We start from the raw sequence: 26636 nt of genomic DNA, 5'->3' as shown, positions 1-26636 counted from the left end.
CCTAAGTAGAAGCACCAATTAAGATATGGAAACTAAATACAAAAATTCAGCATAATAGAAGGACCAAACCTAGAATTAGACCCTTTCTTTATCTGAGGATATTTATATTGTATATTAAGCAGCTGTTATCGTGAGATCAGTGGATTTTTCATCAGTGGTTTAAACTTCAATTTCAAAGTAGTTTGGAGTTTTGGATACTGTGATTCTACCTGTCAGAGATGGAGTGCAGCCATTTTTGTTCGAGGTCCATGCCAATATCCGAAATAGCACGCATGGAAACCACATGTTCAAGCCAGTTTTCGAGTGTTCATGTCCCACACCAAATATTCACTTGTTTCAAAGGTAAATTCTAATGGTTTGCTGAGCGTTTATATCTCTGTTTACGCGGTGTTCGAATCAATCTTATGGGATAACAATAAATCCTTTAATCACTGATGTCATTTGGTCAGTGTTGTTGAATGAGAAATAGTTTGTTCCCTGAGGGTTTCCTTTTTGCAGGCGTATCTGCAAAGGCTTCTTTTGCCAGTGCTCCAAAGAAAGCTGTGGGTAGCTCGTTTGAGCAACAGAAACTTGGTGCTGCAGTTTTGGGGTGTGGGATTAGTGGAAGGAATTCAAGTTTGTCGTCGAGGGATTTGAGAGTATTGGACGCCTTTGATGATGAATATGGTGGAGTTATTGTTGATTCGGAGAGGTTACCTGCTGACCCGCATGCCTTTGCTTCCATGCTTCGTTTCTCAGTTTCTCATTGGAAGGCAAAGGTAAATTCATAATCCCTGTCTAGGGTGTTAACTGAGTTGAACGGCTCGAGTTTCATTCGGTTAAAACTCTACTTTAGTTGACTCGATTCGAAATCTTAATGAGTAGACTCGAACAATGTCCAACTCGACTCGATAAGTTCACAAACAACTTGGATTCAAAAATATATTTTTGAGGGTGGGCACACATGCATTAGTAACATAAAATTTTTGTATGAGAACGGCACAAATAAAATTCCACGGATGACACATTCAATGAAATAGATAAGTAAAGGTAGATCCACTAATGGGCTGTAATATGTTAGTTTGGTGTTTTTGTAGACTGTTACTTTCGTTGGAACATGTTAGTTTGGTGTTTTTGTTGACTGTTTCTTTGGTTGTAATATGTGAGTTTAATGTATTTATAGATTATTACTTTTGAATTCAAACTTTGGAATTGTTTCATACTATTTTGGTCATTTCTTTGTAAACTTGTGTTTATATTAAGTTTTATATAGTATTTTAATATTTTGTATATATTCTTAATTCTGACAAGCTTAATGAGCAACAAGTTAAGTTGAAAATCAGCTGTTTACAACTTATCGAATAAAATTTTATCAAACTTATCGAATGTCAAGTCAAATACTGCTAAACTTATGATCGACCCACTCGATAAGGATCCCTGTCCCTATCTATGTGTCTATTTACAACTTGTACTTGAAAATGATCTTCAGCCATCAATCTGCAGGAAAAGAAGGGAATTTGGCTCAAGTTACCAGCTGAAAAATCAGAGCTTGTACCAGTTGCAGTCAAGGTATCTTCCTGACATTACAACTTGCATACATACAGAGACAGAAACCAGAACTGATAAATTTCATGGAAAATTCTTTCGCTGATGCAGGAAGGATTCGAGTATCACCACGCAGAGAAAGGGTATGTAATGTTAACTTATTGGCTACCCCAAGGACCATGCATGCTTCCTGGTAACGCATCGCATCAAGTAGGGGTTGGAGGATTCGTCATCAATGACAACAATGAGGTAACAAATCTCTTCAAAAACAAAATAATATTTGATCTAATGTTAATGGCAATGCAAGCATTTGAAATGATGAATTGCAGGTTCTGGTTGTACGAGAGAAATACTCTGCTCCAGCATTTGTTGGTCTCTGGAAAATCCCTACAGGTTTCATAGCTGAGGTACCTCAGACTTTTAGATTCAAACAAAAGCAATCTAGGCATAGAAAGAGTAATATTTTTCCGGGTAAAGTATACAAATGGTCCCTTGATCATAGAGTGTTGCTTTATTGAATCATTCGGCTATTAAAAGTTATAAAATGGTCTTTCGATTATTAAAAGTTACAAAATGATCACTCGGCTATACATATGTTCTAAACTCGTCCTTTTTTGTTTAAAATTTGACGGTTGTATGAACTGAAAGTTGACCTGCTGACTAGGATATGATAAAATAATATTTTAGTGATGTCTACCGGCACTGCCGTTGCTTTTAAGTTTTTGTTGGAAAGCATAATGTAAACGAAAAGTCGATCCAAATAATACAACTTAAGCGGGATCAAATTTTATCATATCTCAGCCAACAAATTAACGTCAACTTAGACTGTCGCCGATTTTTTAATGAAAAATGACGAGTTTAGAACATATGAATAGTCGATGACCATTTTATAACTCTCAATAGTCGAAGAACTCAACAAAGTAGTGCCCTATAATCAATTGACAATTTTGTAACTTTTAATAATAGGTAGTCAATAAAGCAGCGTCCTTTACCCTGTTTTTTCAGTGACATAAACTTTCGTTTGGTATGGCAGTCAGAGGAGATTTATACAGGAGCCGTAAGGGAAGTCAAGGAAGAAACCGGGGTAAGCAATGTGTTTATACATATATATGTATATGTATTGACATCATGTAACATCCGAGATTGCCATGCCTATTCCACTTTGCAGATTGATACTGAGTTTCTGGAACTAGTAGCATTCAGGCATGTGCACAATGTGGCCTTTGAGAAATCAGATCTGTTCTTCATCTGCATGTTGAAGCCTCTATCGACTCGGATTAGGGTCGACGACAACGAAATTCAGGCAGCCAAGGTACGAATCTGTTGTACTCCATTTACTCGTATCCGAATACTAATCGAACAAGAGTGAATAATTTGTGAAATGGATACCATGCAGTGGATGCCTCTAGTAGAGTTTGTGGAGCAACCATTGATAAAAGAAGATTGCATGTTCAAGAAGGTGATTGATATATGCATTGCTCGCCTGGGAAAGCGTTACTGTGGGCTATCTGTACATCAATTGGCTTCAAGATTTGATGGCAAAATATCTACTCTCTACTACAATGTTGTCGACTCTTATGATATTAACTGTATAGGCAACTGAACATGATTTACCCTAATGTCTTATATAACATGTAATTACACATATCCTGTCTACTGTAAATGCGCCTTTGAATGTGAATATCTGCCTCTTTTCTTCACTGATGTACATCATCAATAGGCTCACCAGTGTGCATAGAACAATAATGAACAATCAAGTGTTTACACACCAGTATGAACCAAGTGGTTTGTGATAAATGAATTGTTGTTATTCCTTGAGAACCCGGGTTCGAGCATCGTAGATGTCAAGAGTGTGAGCATTCAATATCGAGAGGTTAAGAGTTATCTTTAAACAGATACTACTTGTACTTACTCGTAGATTAACAAAAAAAAATGTTCATATTATCATTTGACTTTAAATTATTTTTTAGTTAAAGTTGTTTTAAATCAACATAAATCAAGTTATTTAGTGGTTAAAGGATAGTTATTGTCCTTAGATGTCTTAGGTTCGAGCACCGACTGCAAGATACTTAAATGTTTATTGTCAAATACATCATTACATGTGAACTAGAATCAGGAACTTTAGTTATTGAGGTTTCCTTCTTAATGGGACCCTATTACACCTCGTGGGGTATTGAGGGTTCAAATTGAAAACTTATCTGGCAATATAAAAACTAAGAATGAGTATGGGTTTAGTTTTCGGCTAATTCGATCCGATCCAAAAATTGTATACCTTGTACTTGAAATCCGACTTGACTCGAGTTTAGGATAATTTCACTAGACTCGAAACTCGATCCAATTTTTGAGATAAACTCAACTCCGATCCGACCTGATCCAAAATAATATAAAATTATTAATTTTATTCAATAAAATAGGAACTTAATTAAAAATAAATAATATAAAGAGGGGTGTTATTGTAATTATTCCTAAATATATAATGTATAATTATATTATTTTTTGGGCCAGGTCAGGTCAGGTTGGATAATTTTCACCCTAAACTCAAACCCGAGTTTATCCAGTAAAAAAATCTGACCGAGCCGACCTGACCCGAATCTGATTTTTTTTTTTTTAAAAAATTGACCCAATAAAATTGAGTTGGATCGAAACTTATCGAGTTCGAGTACCGTGTTCATCCTAATTAATACACAATGGTTTGTGGTTGTTTCCAACTTCCATATCCACATATTTTGCTTTTATCTACAAGTTCTCAAAGCCATTAAATGTATTCATTTCACGCCACTTCCTACAGAAAAAGTAGCAATATATTCACAACTAAAAGTTCCTTCAACTTGAGGCTCTCCCATTCCGAAGGGCACTCAAATCTCTTTAACATGTGCAAAACCTAAGGTTTAATTCACATGGTTTTTATAGTCGCCTATAAAATATAACTCCAGGAAGATGTTCGAATCTCAATTCCCGGGCTTATTTATTTGAAAGAAAATCAAATAGAGAGCATGCATGTAGGGCAAGTTTATACAAGAATAGAGGTAGAATAGAATCTGAACTGCAACGAGATTTTCTATCTAGTTAGGGAAACATTCCATAAGAATTTTTAGTGACAATGTATTTGGCTATAGAGATCATGTCTTAACTTAATGAGAGAGAATTATTTTTGGAGAGATTAATCCCTTTTAGGATATCTGTAAATGTTGGGATTTATGTTGCAGAGATAGTTTTGTAAGAGATGTTGAGAATTTTTTAGATAAATCGGGTTTTGGTATCTATATCGGTTTTGAGATACATGTGATATCAAGTATTTCTACTCTCCGTGTTCTCTACGTTTATAGTGGATTATTGTTCATCTTGTCAGTGAAGGTAGACAAGACCGAACAATGTTAAATCTCGTCTCCTATGCATGTCTTGTTTTATGTTAATATTGTTTTGGTTTTTTTTTTCGCTCTCAAATTCTTAACAATTGCGGATATGTTTATCATATGTCTATCATACTCGGGCGGATGCACTAAGCCCCCTAGGGGTCAAATGCATCCCCATTATTTAGAGAAAAAGTGAAATTTAGTATAATATGTTAAAGAAAAATGAAGAATTTTTTTTGCACCCCCATTACTTTTAAGAAAAAAAAATCAAAATTTTAGACCCCATTTATAATTTAGATTTTATATAATATATGAATAATAAAATATTTATTAAAGTTAATAAATTTGAGTTTGGACATGATTTATTTAAATTGAATCATGATTCCATATGTAAATCAAACCATAATTATTTTAGTTGATCAACTGTTCAAAAAGTTAGAAAGAAAAGCCAAGCAATTAGGGTTGGCATTAGTAGCAAATACACATCCAATTAGGGTTAAACATAACCTCTTACTTTTTTTCTCACCTTGAACATGTATTGGCAACTGAAGAAATACTAAATATACAAACAAGTGGGATAATCTTTACTTAGGGTTCATCTTTCCCACTTTATTAGACAAAAGTAGCTTTAGACGTCATTAAAGAAATGTTATTTGTCAAACATTATGTTTGAAAGACACCTAAAATTAGGGCACCATGTTTACACTTAATATACAAACCCATGCTGAAAAGCAGGTGTAGTTGTCCCCCACACAACCCCAAACACACTTAATTGTTAAGGTTAACATGCCCAAACGAGAGAGAGATTCCTTGGAATTTGAAACCCAAACTTTTCTTTAAAACCTTTTGTCAATTTAATAATAGGGTAAAGTACACAAATGATCTCTCGACTATATGACGTTTGACATTGATTTGTTAAGTTTCATGACTATTGAAAGTTATAAAATAATCCTCCAATTATAAAGTATTACTCTATTGAATCTCGGGCACCATGTTTACACTTAATATACAAACCCATGCTGAAAAGCAGGTGTAGTTGTCCCCCACACAACCCCAAACACACTTAATTGTTAAGGTTAACATGCCCAAACGAGAGAGATTCCTTGGAATTTGAAACCCAAACTTTTCTTTAAAACCTTTTGTCAATTTTAATAATAGGGTAAAGTACACAAATGATCTCTCGACTATATGACGTTTGACATTGATTTGTTAAGTTTCATGACTATTGAAAGTTATAAAATAATCCTCCAATTATAAAGTATTACTCTATTGAATCTCTCGATTATTAAAAGTTACAAAATGACCATCCAACTATTCATATGTTTTAAATTCATCTTTTTTTCGTTCAAAATTTGACAGCAATCTGAGTTGGACGTTAACTTACTGACTGGATATGATAAAATCTTATCTCAAAATCTCAAATAACTATATAGTTGAAACAGTTCTGGTATCATATTTTATTATATCTCAATCAACAGGTTAGAATCTAACTCAAAAAATCTTCATTTTTAATAGAAAAAGACGAATTTGAATCATATGAATAATCAATTTGTCATTTTATATTTTTTAATAGTCAGGATACTCGATAAAGTACACATTATAATCGAATGACTATTTTATAACTTTTAATAATTATGAGAGTCAACAGTGTAATACAATACCAATAGTCAGAGACTATTTGTGTACTTTACCCTTATTAATAAGACATTGCAATTTAGACCCAAAGTCATTCGAATTCATGGAAGAAAATGCAATTAACATCACCAACTCAAACCAAGGATCATATGATCCAATAATACAAAACATGGAGACCCATAAAAAATCCCATCCTAACCATCAGTTTTTAAAAGATCTACATCTACATCTACGCTCAAGCACACGTACATATTACATTGCTCAAATCCGAAACAAAATTCCTTAGGTCCACACCAAGAATTCTAACCATCATATGTTAAATCAAATACTTTTACATATACCGAAACTCGACAATTACGATCGAGGACGAAGACCTTCGCACAGCCCATGGGCCAGAGGTCTTATTGGGATGGGCCTATGATAGGTTTGGGCCAGATGATGGGATCGTTGATCAACGGTGGGTGGGACCGACAACCTCACGCATGATGGGCACATGGTAAGGGTAGTTGGTGGGGCCATTTGCATGTACAAAAGCGGGGAACGTTTCAGTGCTCTCAGCTCCACAACTTCTTTCTGCAACCGCTTGTTTTCCTCCGTCAACTTCTCACACCACCTCTTCAAGAACTCACAGTCAACCTCGGTTTGCTTCAGTTTAGTCCTGGTCGGAAACAAATTCCCCAGTCCCACGGTCAGCAAATAATTTCAAACCAAAAGGACATTATCGTCAATAAAAAAAGGCAAACTAAATATTCAGTATCTAAACTATTAATTTTGATTCATTTTAGTACCTAAACTTTTAATTTTTTTAAAATCATACCTAACATTTAGTTATTGTTTCATTTTAGTATCTCGAAAAAACTTAACATTTTGATTTAAAAAAATTAAAAGTTTAGATACTAAAATAGATCATAACTGATAATTTAAGTACAAAACGTGCTTTTAACGGTAGATATTAAAATGAAACAAAAATTAAACGTTAAATATGATTTAAAAAAATTGAAAGTCTACATACTACAACGGATAAAAAATGATAATTTAAATACTAAACTCGTTAAAAACTATTGATATTAAAATCAAACAAAACTAAATTAGGTATGATTTTGAATTTTTTGAAAGTTTATGTATTAAAAAGAATTAAAACTGATAGTTTAGGTACTAAACATAGTTTATCCTAAAAAAAAAGAAGCCGTCGGAAAATCTCTTACCTTGCCCTTCTGTTTTGGAACCACACTTCTACTTGTCGGGGCTGCAGTCCCAGTTGGTTGGCCAAAGCCAACTTTTGCTTCTGCAAAAAGAAGGTATTTTTTTTTTCTGTTTGGTTACCAAGAAAATTTAATATACCCTCAAACTCAACGGTTTGTTCAGTTCAGCTAACTCACTGGGTTGAGAGTGTTGTGTTCCTTAAAGCTTTCTTCGAGAATAGCTGACTGGTCTTTAGAAAGGCGAAGCTTTTTTCTTGAAGTGTCGCCATCTTCGTCATCAATGATGCCTCCATTCGCTTCTCTTTCGCTCCTTTTTTCGCTCACACTGGATATCGTGCTGTTTGGAGATGAAACCCCGGCTTCTTCTGCACCGTCGACTGTTGACGGCAACCGGTTCACGTCGATTCCTCTAAGAAACGTTCTAGCCTCGGTGGCCGGGAAATATCCAGAGCTAGGATCTGCATGCAAGCACACCATACTTTTTTCAGATAAAAAGTAGCAGATATAGAGGCTTTTGCATGGGAAAACTGTCACGCTAAAGCATACATGGAGGAGGAGAGACGACATCGTTCCATGAGGCTTTTTGAAGGGGAACACCAGAAGGAGAAGAACAAGTATTAGCAGAAGAAGGGGTTAGATTTAGGTGATGACTGTGAGGGAAACTCAGACTCAGACTCAAACCCAGATCTTCTTTCCCCGTCATCCTTAATATTTTCTCTCGAGCCAAACACGGCTTTTAATTTTTGTGGTGTGAACAAAGATGAGAGAGAGAGAGAGCGTTTGGGGTTGGGGAGTTTAGAGGGAGTAGTGGATGGAGGATTATATAATAATAAATGATAATAATAAAGTAATGGTAATTAATGAAAAAAAATGGAAGTTCAACATTGAGTTGTTCTGATGGGGGAGGGCAATTATCTCAATCATGGCCGTGGCTTCTGCTCTATTTTTTTTAAATTTTGTTTTACCTAATTCAAACCGACTCTATCTTAAAATTAATTTTAGTGAGTAAAATTTTACATATACAAAAATTTAAACTCGAAAAAACAATATCAAAATACTTACTATTTGAACCAACCCATATTTGTTATTCTTCTTTGTCTTTCTCATATCTTACCATCCCCTGATCGATTTTATTTCCTTAACAATTATGGTGATTTCATGGTGTTAGATAAAATTAAGGGTAAATTATATGCTCGATCATTTAATTATTATTCTTTTTTATTTTAATTATAGATTTTCAAATTTTGTTCATCAAATTATTTAATAGTATAAATTAAGTCACTAATTGTTAACATTTGATGAAGATATTAGTGTGATAATTAATAAAATTATATATTCTTCATCATTACTTATTTGTTATACCAGTTTAATTTTAATTTTAGTTTAATACAAAAATTATTCCTTTAATCAAGGGTGAGCACATGTCAACACATTATTATGTCAAAAATTTAAATTTAAGTCAAAATAAATATATATACATGATGACACATAATTTAATTTAAATCGACATATATGAAAAATATATAAATAAATATATATGTATTGTATATGGTTATAAAAATGATTTAAATTGGAATAATATAATAATATAATATTATAAGTATTTATAATTAAATTTAAACAAAAATTTGAACAACTCGATTCAACTTGAATCAAATTTTATAAACTCTATTTAATTTTTTAAAAATCAAATATAAATTATAAAATAAAACTTATCAACTCGAATAACTCAAAATATTTTAATTCAACTCTACTGAACGTTCGAAAGTAGGGGTGAGCGTTTGATCAAATCAAGTAAAGTAAAAACAATTTGAGTTATTCAGGTTGATGAATCTTATTTTATACTCGAAGTTGACTTGAAATTTTTATGAACTGAGTCAGATTTTTGAATTTTTATTTAAATTTAATTGTAAATATTTATAATATTATTTAATTCCAATTTAAATGATTTTTTATAACCACATACTATATATATATATTCATATTTTTTATAATATAATATAAATATATAATACAAAATCAAGAGACGCAGGTGAAATTTAAAAATTAATTATTAAAAATTTAAATTATTCAAGTTATTGTTCCAATTATTAAAGTTGTATATTATAATTTAATTTGAACTTGAATTTTTTTTTAAGTTTAATAGAATTTATGAAATTATAATAAAAAATTAATTCATGTCAAATTTTTCAAGTCGAATAGGTACAATATACTGATGGAGAGAGAAAGAAGGAAAAAGCAGTTCACGTGAGAAAGCCTCTATCCAACTTAACTCACGTGGACCAACATGTCTTGCCTTCGAGCACGTGCATTGTGGGTCCCCCATCCTTTCATTCCCTTCTTACCCACACGGTCGTGCGTGTCACTTATGTCCCTCAACTCCCGACAATTCTTCCCCTCATAATCATTTGAATCTTGAAAACTCGCTCACTACCAATCTCAACGCTCCTTCCTCTGTGGTTTGCTCTACACGCGCCGCCACTCTGGCTTGGGATTCTTCCTATCCCTTGAACCGTTAAACTCAAACTATCCCAACTGGTCTGTGAGTCACTATATCCATGTTTTCATCCCATGCAACTTGGTCCCCTACCCCAACTTTACCCCGTCATATGAATTTATATTTGATAAGACTATATTATAATTTAATTATATGGGTTAATATATTTTTAGTGCATGAATATACATTTAAATACGATTTAGTGTCTAATTTTTTTTCGTTAAAATAGGTATCTAACGTTTTCAACGTTACTTTTAGGTTCCTAGACCGTAATGACTGTTAAATTTAATTGTTATATGACAGTGTCATGCATATAAAATTTTAAAAAATATTTTATTTTAAAAACTTAATATTATAATTAAAAAACACTCAAACTTTACATATTTCGTCGCTGATTGGCCATCGTTGGTATGTGGTCATGTTAACACCATCAGAACCGTCTCACATCGCGACTAAAACTCAGTCCCTCACCCACTGTGAAACTATGTCGATTCTCTTAAAACATTGCAAAGGGTTGTCGAATTTCTAAGTTTTCGTTACTATTTTTAGACTATTTCGATGGTTAAAGCTGTCCGTATGTTACATGACCGTCACTGTTGTGTTCCTCGTCTTACTTTGAACAAAACACTAATAATTCCTTTTGCATTTCTTCACTTAAAATCTCCCTCAACGTTTTTATCATCATTCACATGTTGAACTAATTTTTTTTTATTAATATGAGGTAAGTACAAGACAATATCTGTTCAAATATAACTCTCAATCTCTCGACATTGAACGCTCACACCCTTGGCATCTATGATGCTTGAACTCGGGTCCTCAAGGAACAAAAAAAAATTCTTTTACCACGGAGGACACTTGATTTGTACACATAATAAACTAAAAATTAAATATAAGTTTAGTGTATAATTTGATATTTAATGTCTTTTTATTAAATAAATATTTAAATGATTTAATTACATCATATATCCTTAAAGTATGACCCTCATTTTAAATTGGCCCCTAAATATTTAAATGTTTCAATTCCATCTCTAAACTATGACTATCATTCTATATTAGTCCTCAAACTTTTAAAATTTCAATTTCATCCCCAAACTATGACCTTCATTCTAAATTAGTCCCCAACCTTTTTGAACATTCAAATTTTATCCCAAACTATACGTATATACTAATCAAATCCCTTGTTAATAAAATTATTAGGCCAAGTTATATTATTATATATTTGAAAAAAAACAAAATTAGGTTAAACTATGGTTGAAACTAATTACATATTTGGATGAATTTGATGATGAAAATGGAAGATTCAAAAGTTTAGGGACCAATTTAGAAAGATGGTCATAGTTTAGGGATAGAATTAAAATGATCAAAAGTTTAAGGACTAATTTAAAATGAGTCATGATATGAGGATAAAATTAGAATATTCAAAAGTTTGTAGACTAATTTAAGATAATGATTATAGTTTGGAGACATATGATACAATAAACTCTATTTAAATTTGATTTGTTAGTTTAAATTTCTATTAACATTTATTTATTTTTTTCAATTTAGATTGATATTTATGATAAAAAATTATTTGATCCGTTAAAGTCATAAAATTAAATTTAAAAATCTATTTAAATTTAATAATCAAATTCATCTACTTAATTAAACCAAAAAATTTAAAAAATTAATTGAAATTTATAATCAAATTCAAAAATTAATTAAATAAAAAAAGTTAAATATCAAATTAATCTTGAAAATATTCAAATACCAATATATATATATTTGTTCAATTATTTTATTTTAAAAATATAAAATATTATATGTTTAAAGATTCTTAATTAATTGATAATAAATAATCATACTCTTATGCTCGAACTCAAAATGTTTAAAAATAACAATAAATTTCTTAAGCATTGGTTGGTGCATATATTTGCTCAGGTTAAATAAGTATTATTTACTCCATTGAAATTATACTTGTATATTATACCAAAATCATTGGTTGGAGTTATGTCATTGAAATGACCGACAGTTATGCTTTTTTTTAATACTATTTCCTATCAACATATCCATCATATCTAAAAGAATCAGTCATTTCAAAAACACGTCGACGGCAAAAATAGAGATTAAGTTAATGAAAGTGGGACTTATAGAGAGGACGGGTGGGCCCTGAAATCATTTAGTGATGATTTAAGATGTCCCCACGTGTACACCTATGACCCTTGAACTTCCAATAATTTTGATAATCTAGTGTATGATTCTCTTCTACCAACTATGATCCTTTGTTCGTACCACATGCACATGGAATTGGACCCTCTTTTCCATGTTGCTTGTCCCTAAATCCCACCCATTCATTTCATCTTCCATCTTAAACGTTGATATAAAAAAATAGAGTAAATTATACCGTCTCTCACTGTACTTTATTCTATCTTATTTTGTTCACTGTGATTAATTGTTAAAGATGAATTCCACATTAATTGTTAAAGTTGTTCTTTTATTACATCTATGTGATTATAAAGTAGCATCTATTCTAAAAATTTTAAACTGTTTGATAATGAACGTTCGAACACTTCTACAGAGGCTAGCGCTTGAACCAGAGACATCTATTCTAAAAATTTTCATTGTTTTATCTTTGAAAAGTTTCATTTTTACCTTTAATTTTAATTATTTTTTATTTATTAATGATTTTAGATATTTAACTTTATTTTTAACTTATTAGTAGTCGATGAAAACTTGAGGCACCATCGATTTTGGTTTGTTTGTAATTTTTTTGCATCATAAGCATCAAATTAAAAAAAAAATTTACAGGGATAAGGTCAAAAAGGAAAATTTTGAAATAAAGTTATACTTACCAAATTATTATATATCATGATATGTTTGTACAAAAATTACATATTTAATTTCAAATATTTTTTAAATCTATTCTTAAAATTAATAAAAAAAAATCATAATTCATGAAAGAGAGATTATTAGGACACTCGAACACAATGCTATGGCCTTTCAAAATTTCACCTTATACAAGAGCATATTATTTTTTAGACTAAACTTAATATTTTTTTATTTTAGTTCCTATAATTTTTATTTCCTTTTAATTTGATCCTTACACAACAAAAATATTACAATCAAAGTTGTCATCTACTGCCACTAGTTGACAATATCATCGGCAACTGATGATAACTTTGTCAAAATCGCCTAGTCAAAGGACAATTTTTATAATTATTGTAGAATTCACTCTAAATCCTAAAAAAAATAGATATAATTATTATACTATTTATCTTTATAAATTTTATTATCTTTAATTGTTTGAATAAAAATAAGGAACTTTTTATATTCATTTTAAGTTGGGTCAAGATAGGTTTTAACCTTAAAATTTGAACTGAGTTTAGGTTTAATGAAAACTCATCTAATATTGAGTCAAGCCGGGTTCATGTTAAAATTTTAGATGCACGTATCAATCCAAAACTTGAAGTATGTCCATCCTTACTTTCAGAATGACACCAATCAAAATAAAATTACTTGTAAGATAATGAATTACATGGCATAATAATTTTATTATTTTAATTAATTTATTATTATTTATTTATTTCGATAATTTTTTGCTTTCTTTACCCAAAAGAGAGCATCTAAAAATGCTACCAAACAATAGAGAACAAGAAAACCTCCACACTCTGTAAGGAGAGATACCCCAAGCAACACACAGTTGGGAGTTTACAGAATCAAGACTATTAATATATTTTCTACTAAATTCAACACTAACAACCTCCTTAATTAAGCTCAAGATAACATCAGTAGAACGAGCACAATTTTGGAAGATCCATCAATTTCGTTCAGACCACATAAAATACAGATGGGCACTCCAAGCCACCTTTAGAATGTAGGAAATCAAGAATTTGCCTTTAAGAAAAGTTAAAGCCCAAAACAATTCTTGATCCCAAAACAATTGGTCCCTAGTCTCAATATGACCACAAAAAATACAATGATTGTCCACAATAATACCTCATTGCAGCAAACAATCCTTAGTGGAGAGCCTCCCCAAAACAGCAAGCCAAGCAATGATGACATATGAAGAGGGAGGCAAACCAATTTAAGTCAGGTAACCACAACACCTTTAACACGAACCTCAGAAAAAATCTAAGATGTAGTGATTAGCCGCTAATCCGTCACAAACCCAGGCAAAGGAAAAACCTCCTCATTAACTTTGAGAATATTCCTTACACACCAACTGAAATGATTCTTGATGTCAGCTTGCCATAAGCTAACACCCTTCAATACATAAAAATGGATCCGACCAACCCATAAGGAACCTTGACCAGCCAAAATATTTCTTATAAGGGAAAACATGCATGTCTATGTAGCCAACTAACTTTAGCACATGCAACAGAGGAGTTAACTCCCTTTCAAAAGAATCTAATAAAAATTACTCAATAATCTTGATGACAAAATGAGGCAAGATAAGATGACGACACTAGTAGTTTATCATGTTGAATAGAACAACACAAATACATTACAATCGCCCATCATAACTGAGTTTAAAATTATACCAATGCACTAATTTGGCTTTTATCTTTTCAATGAAAGGGTAACAATCTTTCTCAGTTAATTTCCTGGTAACCAGGGGAACCCAAGGTATATGGCAGGGAGGTGACTAATTTTAAACTCGAAAAGTCTCTGAATCTCCTTTAACATAGTAACACTAACCCTTGAAGCAAAAAGTACGCTCTTAGCTACATTAAATCTCAATCCAGACCACACATAAAACTACTCTAATAAGAACCTAATCCTAATAATAGAATCCAATGAACCCTTACGAAAGATAAGAAGATCACCGACAGAACTTAAATGTGTCAGTCTAATATTCTTGCATTTAGGATGAAAATGAAAAATCTTCTTAAAAAACCAATTATAAGAGTTTAGAAAGCACATTCATAACCAAGATAAAAAATAAGGAGATAAAGGGTCTCTTTGCCTCATGCCCTTACCACCTTAAGAAAACCCCACCAAACTACCATTAAGAACAATAGATAATCTAGGAGTAGTCAGACAAGTTTCAATCCAACCTTTAAATTTCTTAGGAAGACCTATAGCTTTAAGCACCGCCAAAATAAAATTTAAACTCAAGGTATCAAAAGCCTTTTGAAGATCAATTTTAAGAGCACACCCAGGAGAGAGTAACTTCCTAACATACCCCTTAACTAATTCTTAAGCCAACAAAGTGTTATCAATAATACTTCTACCTTCAACAAAAGCGATCTGATTCAAAGCGAATATATCATGGAAGAAATGAGTTAATCTATTCACCAAAATCATTGTGATTTTCTTATACACCAAGGAGTAACGAGAGATGGGTCTATAATGTTTAGCCAAGCAAGGTTTGGGAACCTTATGAATAATAACTACTGCTATAGCATTGAATGAATGCATCATATAAGAGGAAGAAAAAAAGAACTGAACACCAGAGACAAAATTTCCCCCCACCATAGGCCAGGTAGTTTTGAAAAACAAAGAAGTGTAGCCATCAGACTAGGAGCTTTGTCATTCTCTTACCTAAAAAGAGCCTTTTTGATTTCAACTACAGAAATATCCTTATATAGAGAGTCAGAAGCACCGTCAGGCAAAGAAACATGAAGCATGTTTTTCAAAAGACTGACACTAACCCCTCTCATATGAGGATCAAGAGTGTCAATAAGCTTTGTGAAAAATCAACACCCATATAAAACATCCCATAAAAAGAATCATGTCTTACCCCCTAAATTTCCAAAAAGCAACAATCATTTAGGGGGAAAGGATAAGAAGTACTTATTGAACCAACAACATAAACACTCTCCATAAACTTATGAATTTGCTCTTTCTTTTTACTTTTCATTTCATGCAGCAAGTTGGTAACACCAAGAGAAGTCATCCTAGGCTTCTTAGGAGCCTCATCCACTAGGCAGCAAAAAGAGCTCCAAACCTATTTGTTGAAGAGGTAAAATTTTTTTAACCCTTGTTCTTCTTTTGTTTACCTTTTAGATTAGAAGACTACAAAGGATCCCTCTCATATGAGGATCAAGAGTGTCAATACTTTGTGAAAAAAATCAACACCCATATAAAACATCCCATAAAAAGAATCATGTCTTACCCCCTAAATTTCCAAAAGCAACAATCATTTAGGGGAAAGGATAAGAAGTACTTATTGAACCAAAAATAAACACTCATAAACTTATGAATTGCTCTTTTTTTACTTTTCATTTCATGCAGCAAGTTGGTAACACCAAGAGAAGTCATCCTAGGTTCTTAGGAGCCTCATCCACTAGCAGCAAAAAGAGCTCCAAACCTATTTGTTGAAGAGGTAAAATTTTTTTAACCCTTGTTCTTCTTTTGTTTACCTTTTAGATTAGAAGACTACAAAGGATGAAACACATTAATTATCTTAGTATAAGCATTATGAACATCATCAACATTAGCATATGATGAAACCAAGACAAATTCAACATTTAAAATAATATCTCCACAAAGAACAATTGAATAAACCAACCATCATCAACATAACCATCCAAATTCACAACAACACAATCGATAAGGGTAACAGTCTAAGAACCCTCAACAACATATTTAACAATAGGTCGATCAACAACATATTAAACAACAAATTGAGCAACCTTTACAAGAACAAGCTTAGTGTTGTGTGTTGTGAGTACTATAAAATTATACACAATTAATGTGCAAGTATACACTATCGCTCAAGTAATATAATGATGAGTGAGTATCATCTCCACAGGGATTGGTGAAAATTTATGAGTTTAATCAAAGCAAAGAACTACTTTATCTAAGTATAGTTAGTGTAATGGTATGTACCAATGGAAAATTTCAAGGCAAAATGTATTGGTGAGGATGAAATGATAGTGTGGTGCGGTAGAAAATGGAAATATCGTGGCAAAGAAAATTGTGTATAATGAAATAAAGTGAAAATATAAAGGCAAACCAAAAAGGTAAATATTGGAGTTGACTAGAATGACTTGAAAATCCTCGCACAACAAGCTACTATGGAAATAAATGATAGGAGTCACTTGGGAAACTTAAGTCTAGCTTCTCAAAATGATCTCACTTTTGTGTTTTACTTGCCCGACAGAGTTTACAGAGTTTACTAAAGATGCCCTATGTTATCTCTAGTCAAGGGACTCGACAGGTTGGAAATGTCATGGCAATACCTATTGACGTTAGTAGGAGCAACGTCAGGTGCATGGATCCCATCAGTCTAACAAAATATGTCACGGTAATAACATTCAATATTCGCACTAACATGTACCCTCTCAACCGATCACTACTCATTTTAGTTGATTGAAATTCGAGCCTTATGTTTAAAGGTGGATTAAGCTTAGTTACTATCTAAAACCCATTACTTATGTTGATCGTCCTTAGTTTCTCTCGAATACTAAAGATGAGCTACTTAGTTTCTCTCAAACACTAAGTATTTTCCTAAGGAATGACTACTCTCATAGCTCCTACAACCTTAAGACATTAAGCACCATAAACAAAACAAATAAAATCATAGAAAAAAATAATACATTAAAGAAAAAACTTAAGCATCCATCGTAAACTCCCACCAAATAAAGCTAGTTTATGGTGGGGTTCGAATAATCCATGAAATAATTCATAAAATTCATTCTTCCCTTACAACCCAAATCAAATAAGAAATAACAACAAAATAGAAGAAGGAAAAAGCCTTCAACGCATATTGCCGGAGCTCTCCTCGACCATCACAAATTGCTTTAGCTTGCTAGCTCCTCTAGGACACCTAGCTCACCACTCCTTTGAGCTCGTTAATGGAGGGACACAACTGAAAATGAAGGGAAGAGAACGATGGAGAATATAAAGAATGTGAAGATTTTTCTGCTGGAGTACATAACCTCTTATCCCTTTTGTGAGGTGTAATTTAATAATAAAAATATCTAAGGGTATTATTGGGATTTTGCACTCAAAATACCCACCATACCCATAAAGTCATATTTTGTGCATGGGATCTATATTTACAGGTGACAGTGGTCCCCAGTAAGCGGTTACAACCATTAGACACATGCCTTGCCAGTTGTTCTTTTGTGAAAATATCTTTTTGTTTTTTTCCTATGCCAAGGCCTTTCAATATGCTTCAGCAACGTGTGATTTCATGACATTCCTTCTTAGCTCGCCCTTTTTGCTTGTTATTTCCTGCACATCACTAAAAAAACACACATTCCTCCTCATACAATACCTTAATAAAATAAAATACCCCAACCACCACAAATGCAATTGTATGTAACTACATGCATCTAAAATGGCCTATATGAACCCTTAAACAAATAATAACTTAAGTGAAAAATGCCTTAAAAGTATCCTTTTTATGGAGTTATCATACCACCAAACTTAAGCTATTGCTTGTCCTCAAGAAATAGATAACAATTAACACAAAAAAATGTCATGGCAATTTTCAACAACAAGGCAGTTAAGTCAAAAATAGAATTTCAACCCTAAAAAAAATTAGCTTCAACATGCTAGACATATCAAGAAATCAAGTACTTTTCCCTAGGTCAATATTCTTTGTGGTTGTGCATGTGCATGATTGTATCTAATATATACTTAACAAATTTAAGTAGTTTCTAATTAAGTTCCCTAGTTTTACCCCGACATTACTTATTCATTTATCATATTTAGAGTCATTTTTTAATTTTTACTTTTTTAATGCTGCTACGAGGAGAGTCAACCCATCACACCTACTATCCCACACTCTAGGTGAAAGGGAGCATACCTTCCACCCCCAAGCTAGTCAAGTAGAGTCATCCCGTGACTGCTTCCATTCACTCATATGCACATGGTTGCCATTTATTAAAGAAAGTTCCATGCACTACCACGAAAAAGATGAGTGTCCCTCTACAGCTATGCTGAATCATTTATTGACAATTTTAGACATAAGGGATTTCTCATTGGTTTATCATTTCAGCATAATTCCAAATTTCAATGCCAAGTCTAACTAGAGTTCTTTCATAAAAATTTCCTAAATTCCTTAAGTATAGAGGACATACAATTGTGTAAAATAATTCACAAAGCATCAAACCCTAGAGTAAGTTATGTCATTCTCAACAGTCATTTACATTCAATTTCTAGCCTAAAAAGTTCATCATCATCGGGTATCACCAAACATTTTGTCTAACCGTCCTACCACTTACTGATATCATGGCATAATGTTATGCTAATACTATCATGTATATGTTCTAAAAAGAACACTACCTCCCCAAACATGAGAGAAGAATTGTTCTCAATGCTTAAGATAAAAAATTACTTACTTAAAATAAATACAATGTTATGTAATGTAAAAATGAATGTTAAATGAATGCAAAGTGATGTACCTCAATTTTTTTCATGGTATTGACGGTGTTGCGGTGGAGATGCTTGCAGCTCCACGTCTTGTTTTCTTTTGGAGGGGTGCAGGGCTAAAATCGAAAGAAATTGAATAATAGTCAGCAATATTAACACGCCCCACTGATGTCTTAGTGCGACAGCTAGTCCAGCGGGCGGAAAGAGGTGTAGGTGCAGCAACTGGACTGGGGGTTGGTTCGGATGGTTCCACAGGAGACTCCGGAGTAGGGGACTGGTGGACATAGTCTGAGACTGGCTCAACAATGGGAAGGTCAATATCATCGGGCTTAGGAGATGCCTCTGCATCAAATGATGGCAGAATTTCATCAGAGAAACCTAAAAAATTTCGTTCGATGTGGGGAAGTATTTCTTGAAACATAGACTCCACAACAACATCTCTGTGCTTTACATAGCCAAAGAAATTTTTTAAATCACTATGTAGAGCATGCAAATGAGTATGTGTCTGCAGGATAGTTCCCTTGAGAGTAAGCATTCTTGCCTCAACATTAGATGATTTTTCATCCTCAGACTCTTTAGTCGTAGATATCTTAGATTTAGGGTTAACAAAACCTAATAACATTGGCAACTAGGTTCTTTTTATTCTTGAGACCCCAGACAAGATCTCATCAAAACTACTTTAAGAAACTTTTTTCTTTTGATAGAGTGTGGTAATAAAACTCAGAAAGACCAAAGCGCTAGCTTTCTTACTCAAGCATTCATGTAATTGTTCAACAATTATTCTACCCACATCAATAGGAATCGTAACCATAATGGAGAGTAATAATAAATATGGCTCATCCCAAAAGTAGAACCTTACATCGTGCTTGAATTTTTTCTTTCCCTGGTTGTTCAAATCAAAAGGCAATATACCACTGACAAGAAAATTAACAAGGTCAGTGTACCACGGAATTGCCGTGTCATATAAAATTTTCTTATAAGGGAATTCCTCTTGAATATCTACAGTGTCATGGCATTCAAAATTGTTTTCTAGCCTAGATAAATTATCAACAACTTGATTCTTAGTACCTTTTCTATCTACAATCTCTAAGTCAAATTCTTGCAAAAGTAAGATCCACCTAATTAGTCCAGGCTTGACATCATTTTTGTTCATTAAGTATTTTATAGCTGAGTGATCAGTGTGAACAATAACTTTAGTACCTATTAGGTATGATCTAAATTTATCAAATGCAAATACTACGACAAGTAATTCTTTCTCGGTGGTTGTGTAATTCATTTTTGCCTCATTCAAGGTACGACTAGCATAGTATATGACATGAAAATTTTTACCTTGGTGTTTCCCTAAAATAACTCCTATGACATAATCGCTTGCATCACATATTATCTCAAATAGTGATGTCCAATCGGGAGAAACTACAATGGGCGCTGAGATCAATCGTTTCTTCAGCTCAGTGAATTCACCTAAGCATAATTCATCAAACACAAAGGGTTGGTTGTGTTGAAGCAAAGTTCATAAGGGCTTAGAGATTTTGGAGAAGTACTTGATAAATCTTCTATAAAAGCCAGTGTGTCCAAGAAAACTCCTTATTCCCTTGAAAGAAGTAGACGGTGGTAATTTTTTTAATTACTTTAATTTTCTCTTTATCCACATCAATGCCCTTATGAGATATCTTGTACCCTAAAACAATACCTTCAGTTACCATGAAGTGACATTTCTCTTAGTTCAAAACCAGATCAGCCTCCTCACATCTCTTGAAAACTTTTGCTAAATTGCCAAGGCATCGCTCGAAGTCATCTCCAGAAACGGAGAAATCATCCTGGATATCTCAAGGAAATCCTCAACCGTATCAGAAAAGATAGTTTGCATGCAACGTTGAAAACTTATTGGGGCATTACAGAGTCCAAAAGGCATCATCCTAAAGGTAAAAGTGCCATAGGGACAAGTGAATGTAGTTTTCTCCTAGTCCTCTAGTGTGATGACAATTTGATTGTACCTAGAATATCCATCTAAGAAGCAGTAGAACGCTTTGACTACCAATCGATCCAATATTTGATCGATGAATGGTAGAGGAAAATGGTTATTCTTTATAGCTTTGTTGAGCTTATGATAATCCATACAAATCCTCCATCCAATGACAGCACGAGTGGGCAATAACTCATTATCCTCATTGGTAACTACATTCGTGCCACCTTTCTTTGGCACACATTTAATAGGGCTCACCCATAAGTTATTAGATATAGGGTAAATTACTTCAGCATCAAGCCATTTAAGTATCTCTTTCATTAGCACTTTCTTCATAATAGGGTTGAGTCTTCATTGTGGTTCTATCGAGTTTCCATGGAATTCTTCTAGCAGGATCTTGTGCATGTAAATTGTGGGACTAATCCCTTTTAAATCAATTATAGTCTAACCAAGTGTTTTCTTATGTTGCGAAAAAAAACTTAAAAAACTTTTCTCTTGGTTAATAGTAAGGTTAGAGGAAATAATCACAGGTAAAGTATTATCACTACCCAAATAAACATATTTAAGATGCCCTGGCAAAGCCTAAAGATCTAGGGTAGGTGCATGCAATAAAGATGGCTTAGGAGGAATAAATTCATTAAAATCAAGGAGTTCAAAGTTCATACATGATCTAGCTAGTAGTAAGCTAAATTGTTCTATCCTAGCTGGCAATTTGTCTTGCTCCTCTAAGCTTTCATCATCAATCAAACATTCCTTATATGCTAGCAAAATGAAATTGTTCTGGAAAAACTATTCGATTTCTTATTCAATCAATGAGTTCATTTCAAAAATGCCTTTGCATTCTTCAGGGTTAGCAACATACTTGAGAGTATGAAAAACATTGATAGTCATACATTGATCAACCACTCTCATGGTAAGTTCACCTTTTTCGCAATTAATCAGGATATACCAGTGGCTAAGAAAGGCCTACCCAAGATGATGGGCACCTTGGAATCAATTTCACAGTCAAGGATAAGGAATTTGATTGGAAACACGAATTTATCCAACCTCACTATGACATCCTCGACTCTCATTTCAGGTCAAACATGGGATCGATCGATAAGTTATAGAATCAAAAAAGTGGTTTCACATCTCCTATACCAAGCTTCAAGAATATATATATTGGCATTAAGCTCACACTTGAACCAAGATCACATAATGCCTTTACAACAAAATGAGCTCTTATAGAATAGGGAATAATAAAGCTACCCAAATCATTTTACTTTGGTGACAACTTACTCAATGCGAAGCAATATTATTTTGCCGTGACAATTGTCTCATACTTCTACACTTTCCTTTTCTTGGTGCAAATTTCCTTAAGAAAGTTATCATAAGTCGACATTTGTTCAATAACTTCTAAGAAAAGTATATTAATGTGGAGCTGATCAAGAATGACTATGACCTTTTAGAATTAAACTTTATTATTTTGTTTATTCAGTCTTTTCGGGAAGGGTGATGGGGGTCTAACTTCTTTAACTATGGGAGTTGGAATTGTTTTTGCCTTGGCATTAGAATTTAGTTCTTGGAAAGACTCACTAGTAGAACCCTCCTCCTTATCCTTCTTGATAATGATTTCATCATGTAATTTAGATTCAACTTGTTTAGCAGTGGGGGTAGAGTCATCATGTTGTGATCCCCTAAACTTGACTTATTGATTAATCTTCGTTTCACTCTAAAGAGTCAATACGTTACATTGCTCTTTTCCAAGTAATTAGTGACTTCAGTGCTACTTGGAAATCATCCTTACTAACACTCTTGCAATGCTGCAACAATCTAACCAACTTAACCTTCCAAAGCTCTTAGAGGCGAGCTATGGCTTTGAAGTAAGGCACCTTGACTATGAAGCAAAGATCCTTGATTTTTAATTGAAGTAGAATGGTCTTACAACATTGTCTTTGTGGTAGATATGAAATCTTGAATCGTAGCTTCCAAAGAACTAATGCTTGCTGAATATGACGCTCTATTGTTAGTATTTTGCCATGGTATATTATTTTGGTAGCCATGAGATTCAGTGTAATTCTGCTGACGAGTAGGTTGACTAGCATTATGGGTTCCTTGGTTACCCCAAGAGAAGTTAGGGTATTGATGTCATCCGACATTATAAGTGTTATAATAGGGATTATTATTATTTCTATTGAAATTACCTACAAAGTTGATGGACTCATGATTAGATTTTATTTCTATTGAAATTACCTACAAAGTTGATGGACTCATGATTAGTTGGGAATTCGCTCTCGTGATGATTGCCTTGGCATAAAAAACATGTCGAGCTAGTTGCTTTCACTTCTTTTACCTCAGTGGAGCGTTGTAAATTTTTCAGCATATTAGTGATAGCGAAGAGTTGAGCGGACATCGAGTCCTTGGTATCTAACTCGAATACCCTAGGTGCCTTTCTCCCAGTTCCAAGCCTTGAGGAAGGAAATTGGTAGTCATTGTTGGCAATTCTATCAAAATTTGCAAATGCCTCATTATGTGATTTGTCTTACAATGTCTCATTTTTAGAGGCATCAAGCATCATCCTCATGGTGCATTAACTCCATTATAAAACATAACTACTTGAGTCCAATCTTGAAAACCATGATTATAACACTTTCGAAGCAAACTCTTGTAACGATCCCAATATTCATACATAGATTCGTCATCCCCTGGCGAAAGGATGTTATTTCATTCCTTAGCTGAGTGTTAATGTTCGGCGGGTTAGAGTGCAATAGGAAACTTTTGCAAAGATCAGCCCATGATTTCATCGAATCGGATGGAACACCACTCAACCAAGCCCTCGCTCAGACATGCAAAGAGTATGGAAATAACTTTAATTTCAACACATCCTCATGCACTCCTTGTTGGTGGAAAGAATAAAAAAACCTCCTAAAAGTTACGAATATATTGCCCGACATCTTCAGTTGGCAAGCCCCCAAACTTCCCTATGGAATTAAACATATTAAACATGACTGGTTTGAGCTCAAAATAGGCTGCTTGAATTTCGGGTGCCACAATTCCAGGATTTAGATAATCCAATATATGATTTAAATGATCACGAATAACACGAGGCCTATCAACAAGTCCAACATTTTGGAATGCCTCAGTATTATGATTTATGTCATCTTGACCAATGCCTGGTTCCCAATTTGATACATATTTTCTCGAGCATGTTGAGCACGTGTCTTTTGCCTAAAAAGTCTCTCAATCTCAGGTTCAATTGGTTCTAATAGCTTGCCAGAATGTCTTCTAGGCATATACCAAATGAGCTTGAAAAAGAATAAAGTAAAATATAAAGTAAATTATACAAAAAAATAAGCAAATATAAAATGCTCTGACAAAACTAATTAACTTCACGTTGCCAATCCCCGGCAACGGTGCCAAAAACTTGTTGCGTGTTGTGAGTACTATAAAATTATACGCAATTAATGTGCAAGTATACACAATCACTCAATTAATATAATGACGAGTGAGTATCGTCTTCACAGGGATTGGTGGAAATTTATGAGTTTAACCAAATCAAAGAACTAATTTATCTAAGTATAGTTAGTGTGATGGTAAGTACCAATGGAAAATGTCAAGGCAATATGTATCGGTAAGGATGGAATGATAGTGTGATGTGGTAGCAAATGGAAATGTCGTGGCAAAGCAAATTGTGTAGTGAAATGAATTAAAAATATAAAGGCAAAACAAAAAGGTAAATACTGGATTTGACTAGAATGACTTAAAAATCCTCACACAACAAGCTACTATGGGAATGAATGATAAGAGTCACTTGGGAAACTTAAGTTTAACTTCTTAGGATGATCTCACTTCTATGTTTTACTTTCCTGACAGAGTTTAATAAAGATGCCCTATACTATCTCTAGTTAACGGACTCGACAGGTTCAGAATGCCATGACAATACCTATTGGCATTTGCAGATGCATAGATCCCATTAGTCTAACAAATTATGTCACGGTAATACCATTCAGTATTTGCACTAATATCTACCCTCTCGATCGAGAACTACTCCTTTTAGTTGATTGAAATCCTAGCCTTATGTTTAAAGGTGGACCAGGCTTAGTTACTATCTAAAACCCATTGCTTATGTTGATTCTCCTTAGTTTCTCTCGAATACTAAAGATGAGCTACTTAGTTTCTCTCGAACACTAAGTATTTTCCTAAGAAATGACTACTCTCATAGCTCCTACAACCTTAAGACATTAAGCACCATAAACAAAACAAATAAAATCATAGAAAAATAATCATCCATTAAAGAAATAACTTAAGGATCCATCGTGAACTCCCACGAAATAAAGTTAGTTCATGGTGGGGTTCGAAAAATCAATGAAATAATTTATAAAATTCATTCGTCCCTTGCAACCCAATCAATGAGAAATAACAACAAAGGGGAATGAGGAAAAAGCCTTCGACGTGCGCTACCACAACTCTCCTCGACCACCACAAACCACCTTAACTCACTAGCTCCTCTCGACGCCTAGCTCTCCACTTCTTTGAGCTCGTTAATAGAGGAACACCACTAAAAATGGATGGAAGGGAACGGTGGAGAAGATGAATGTAACACCCATATACCGTATACCTTTCTATACACGAGATACAGAGGTCACATCACTTTTAAAATAATTTGTCTTTTGAAAACCCTTAACAATTTATTTCAAAATTTAAGTTCAAACATTTTATCACAATCATAAAACAATCATCGCAATATACTACGAAAATTTGCCTTTGTATATACATTCTAGAGCATTTTTTTTAAACTCGATTACATGGCATCAATTGTTCAAAATAAACAATGATTGTCATATCGTTACTGATGAGAGTCAACCTTAGCTTTATGATAGATGCTACTGCACCTCGTATCCAACTAGTCTTTTCTTTTACCTACATGTGAATTCAACACACGTTAAGTATTTACTTAGTGCGACATACTATTATAAAGAAACAAAAATTTATATAAACGTATCTCGTGACTATTAAATGACGAATTAAATCGCATAATTCCATAAGGATCAAATAACTCCTTCCTAGTGCAACCAAGTTTCTTTTATACACTTATCAAATTTATTATTAGTAAGTCCAACCTACCTATCATTCCATATACTCTTTCCAATCATTATTTATTTGGCCTATGTACGTTAAAT

General features: G+C 33.3%; 2 protein-coding genes across 2 annotated transcripts; one reads left to right on the top strand and one right to left on the bottom strand.

Annotated features, from left to right (window-relative positions):
- The first annotated feature begins 136 nt into the window (after positions 1–136).
- Positions 137–3212, top strand: LOC120146321 (nudix hydrolase 8-like). The gene is made up of 8 exons (XM_039159918.1): positions 137–342; positions 499–758; positions 1483–1548; positions 1636–1773; positions 1854–1931; positions 2558–2608; positions 2693–2836; positions 2921–3212. Exons 1-8 carry the CDS (start codon positions 219–221, stop codon positions 3125–3127), a joined length of 1068 nt encoding a protein of 355 aa, XP_039015849.1. The 5' UTR covers positions 137–218; the 3' UTR covers positions 3128–3212.
- Positions 3213–6706: 3494 nt separating this feature from the next.
- LOC120146319 (homeobox-leucine zipper protein HAT4-like) lies at positions 6707–8493 on the bottom strand. Its single transcript, XM_039159917.1, has 4 exons — positions 8261–8493; positions 7892–8172; positions 7718–7797; positions 6707–7170 (listed from the first exon to the last, which is right to left on the bottom strand). Exons 1-4 carry the CDS (start codon positions 8415–8417, stop codon positions 6867–6869), a joined length of 822 nt encoding a protein of 273 aa, XP_039015848.1. The 5' UTR covers positions 8418–8493; the 3' UTR covers positions 6707–6866.
- Positions 8494–26636: the final 18143 nt, after the last annotated feature.

The sequence above is a fragment of the Hibiscus syriacus genome, unplaced genomic scaffold (genome assembly GCF_006381635.1).
Source record: "Hibiscus syriacus cultivar Baekdansim isolate YM2019G1 unplaced genomic scaffold, ASM638163v2 tig00110911_pilon, whole genome shotgun sequence".
NCBI lineage: Eukaryota > Viridiplantae > Streptophyta > Magnoliopsida > Malvales > Malvaceae > Hibiscus > Hibiscus syriacus.
Note: the sequence above shows the minus strand (reverse complement) of the source record. Positions and strands in the feature narration are given on the sequence as shown.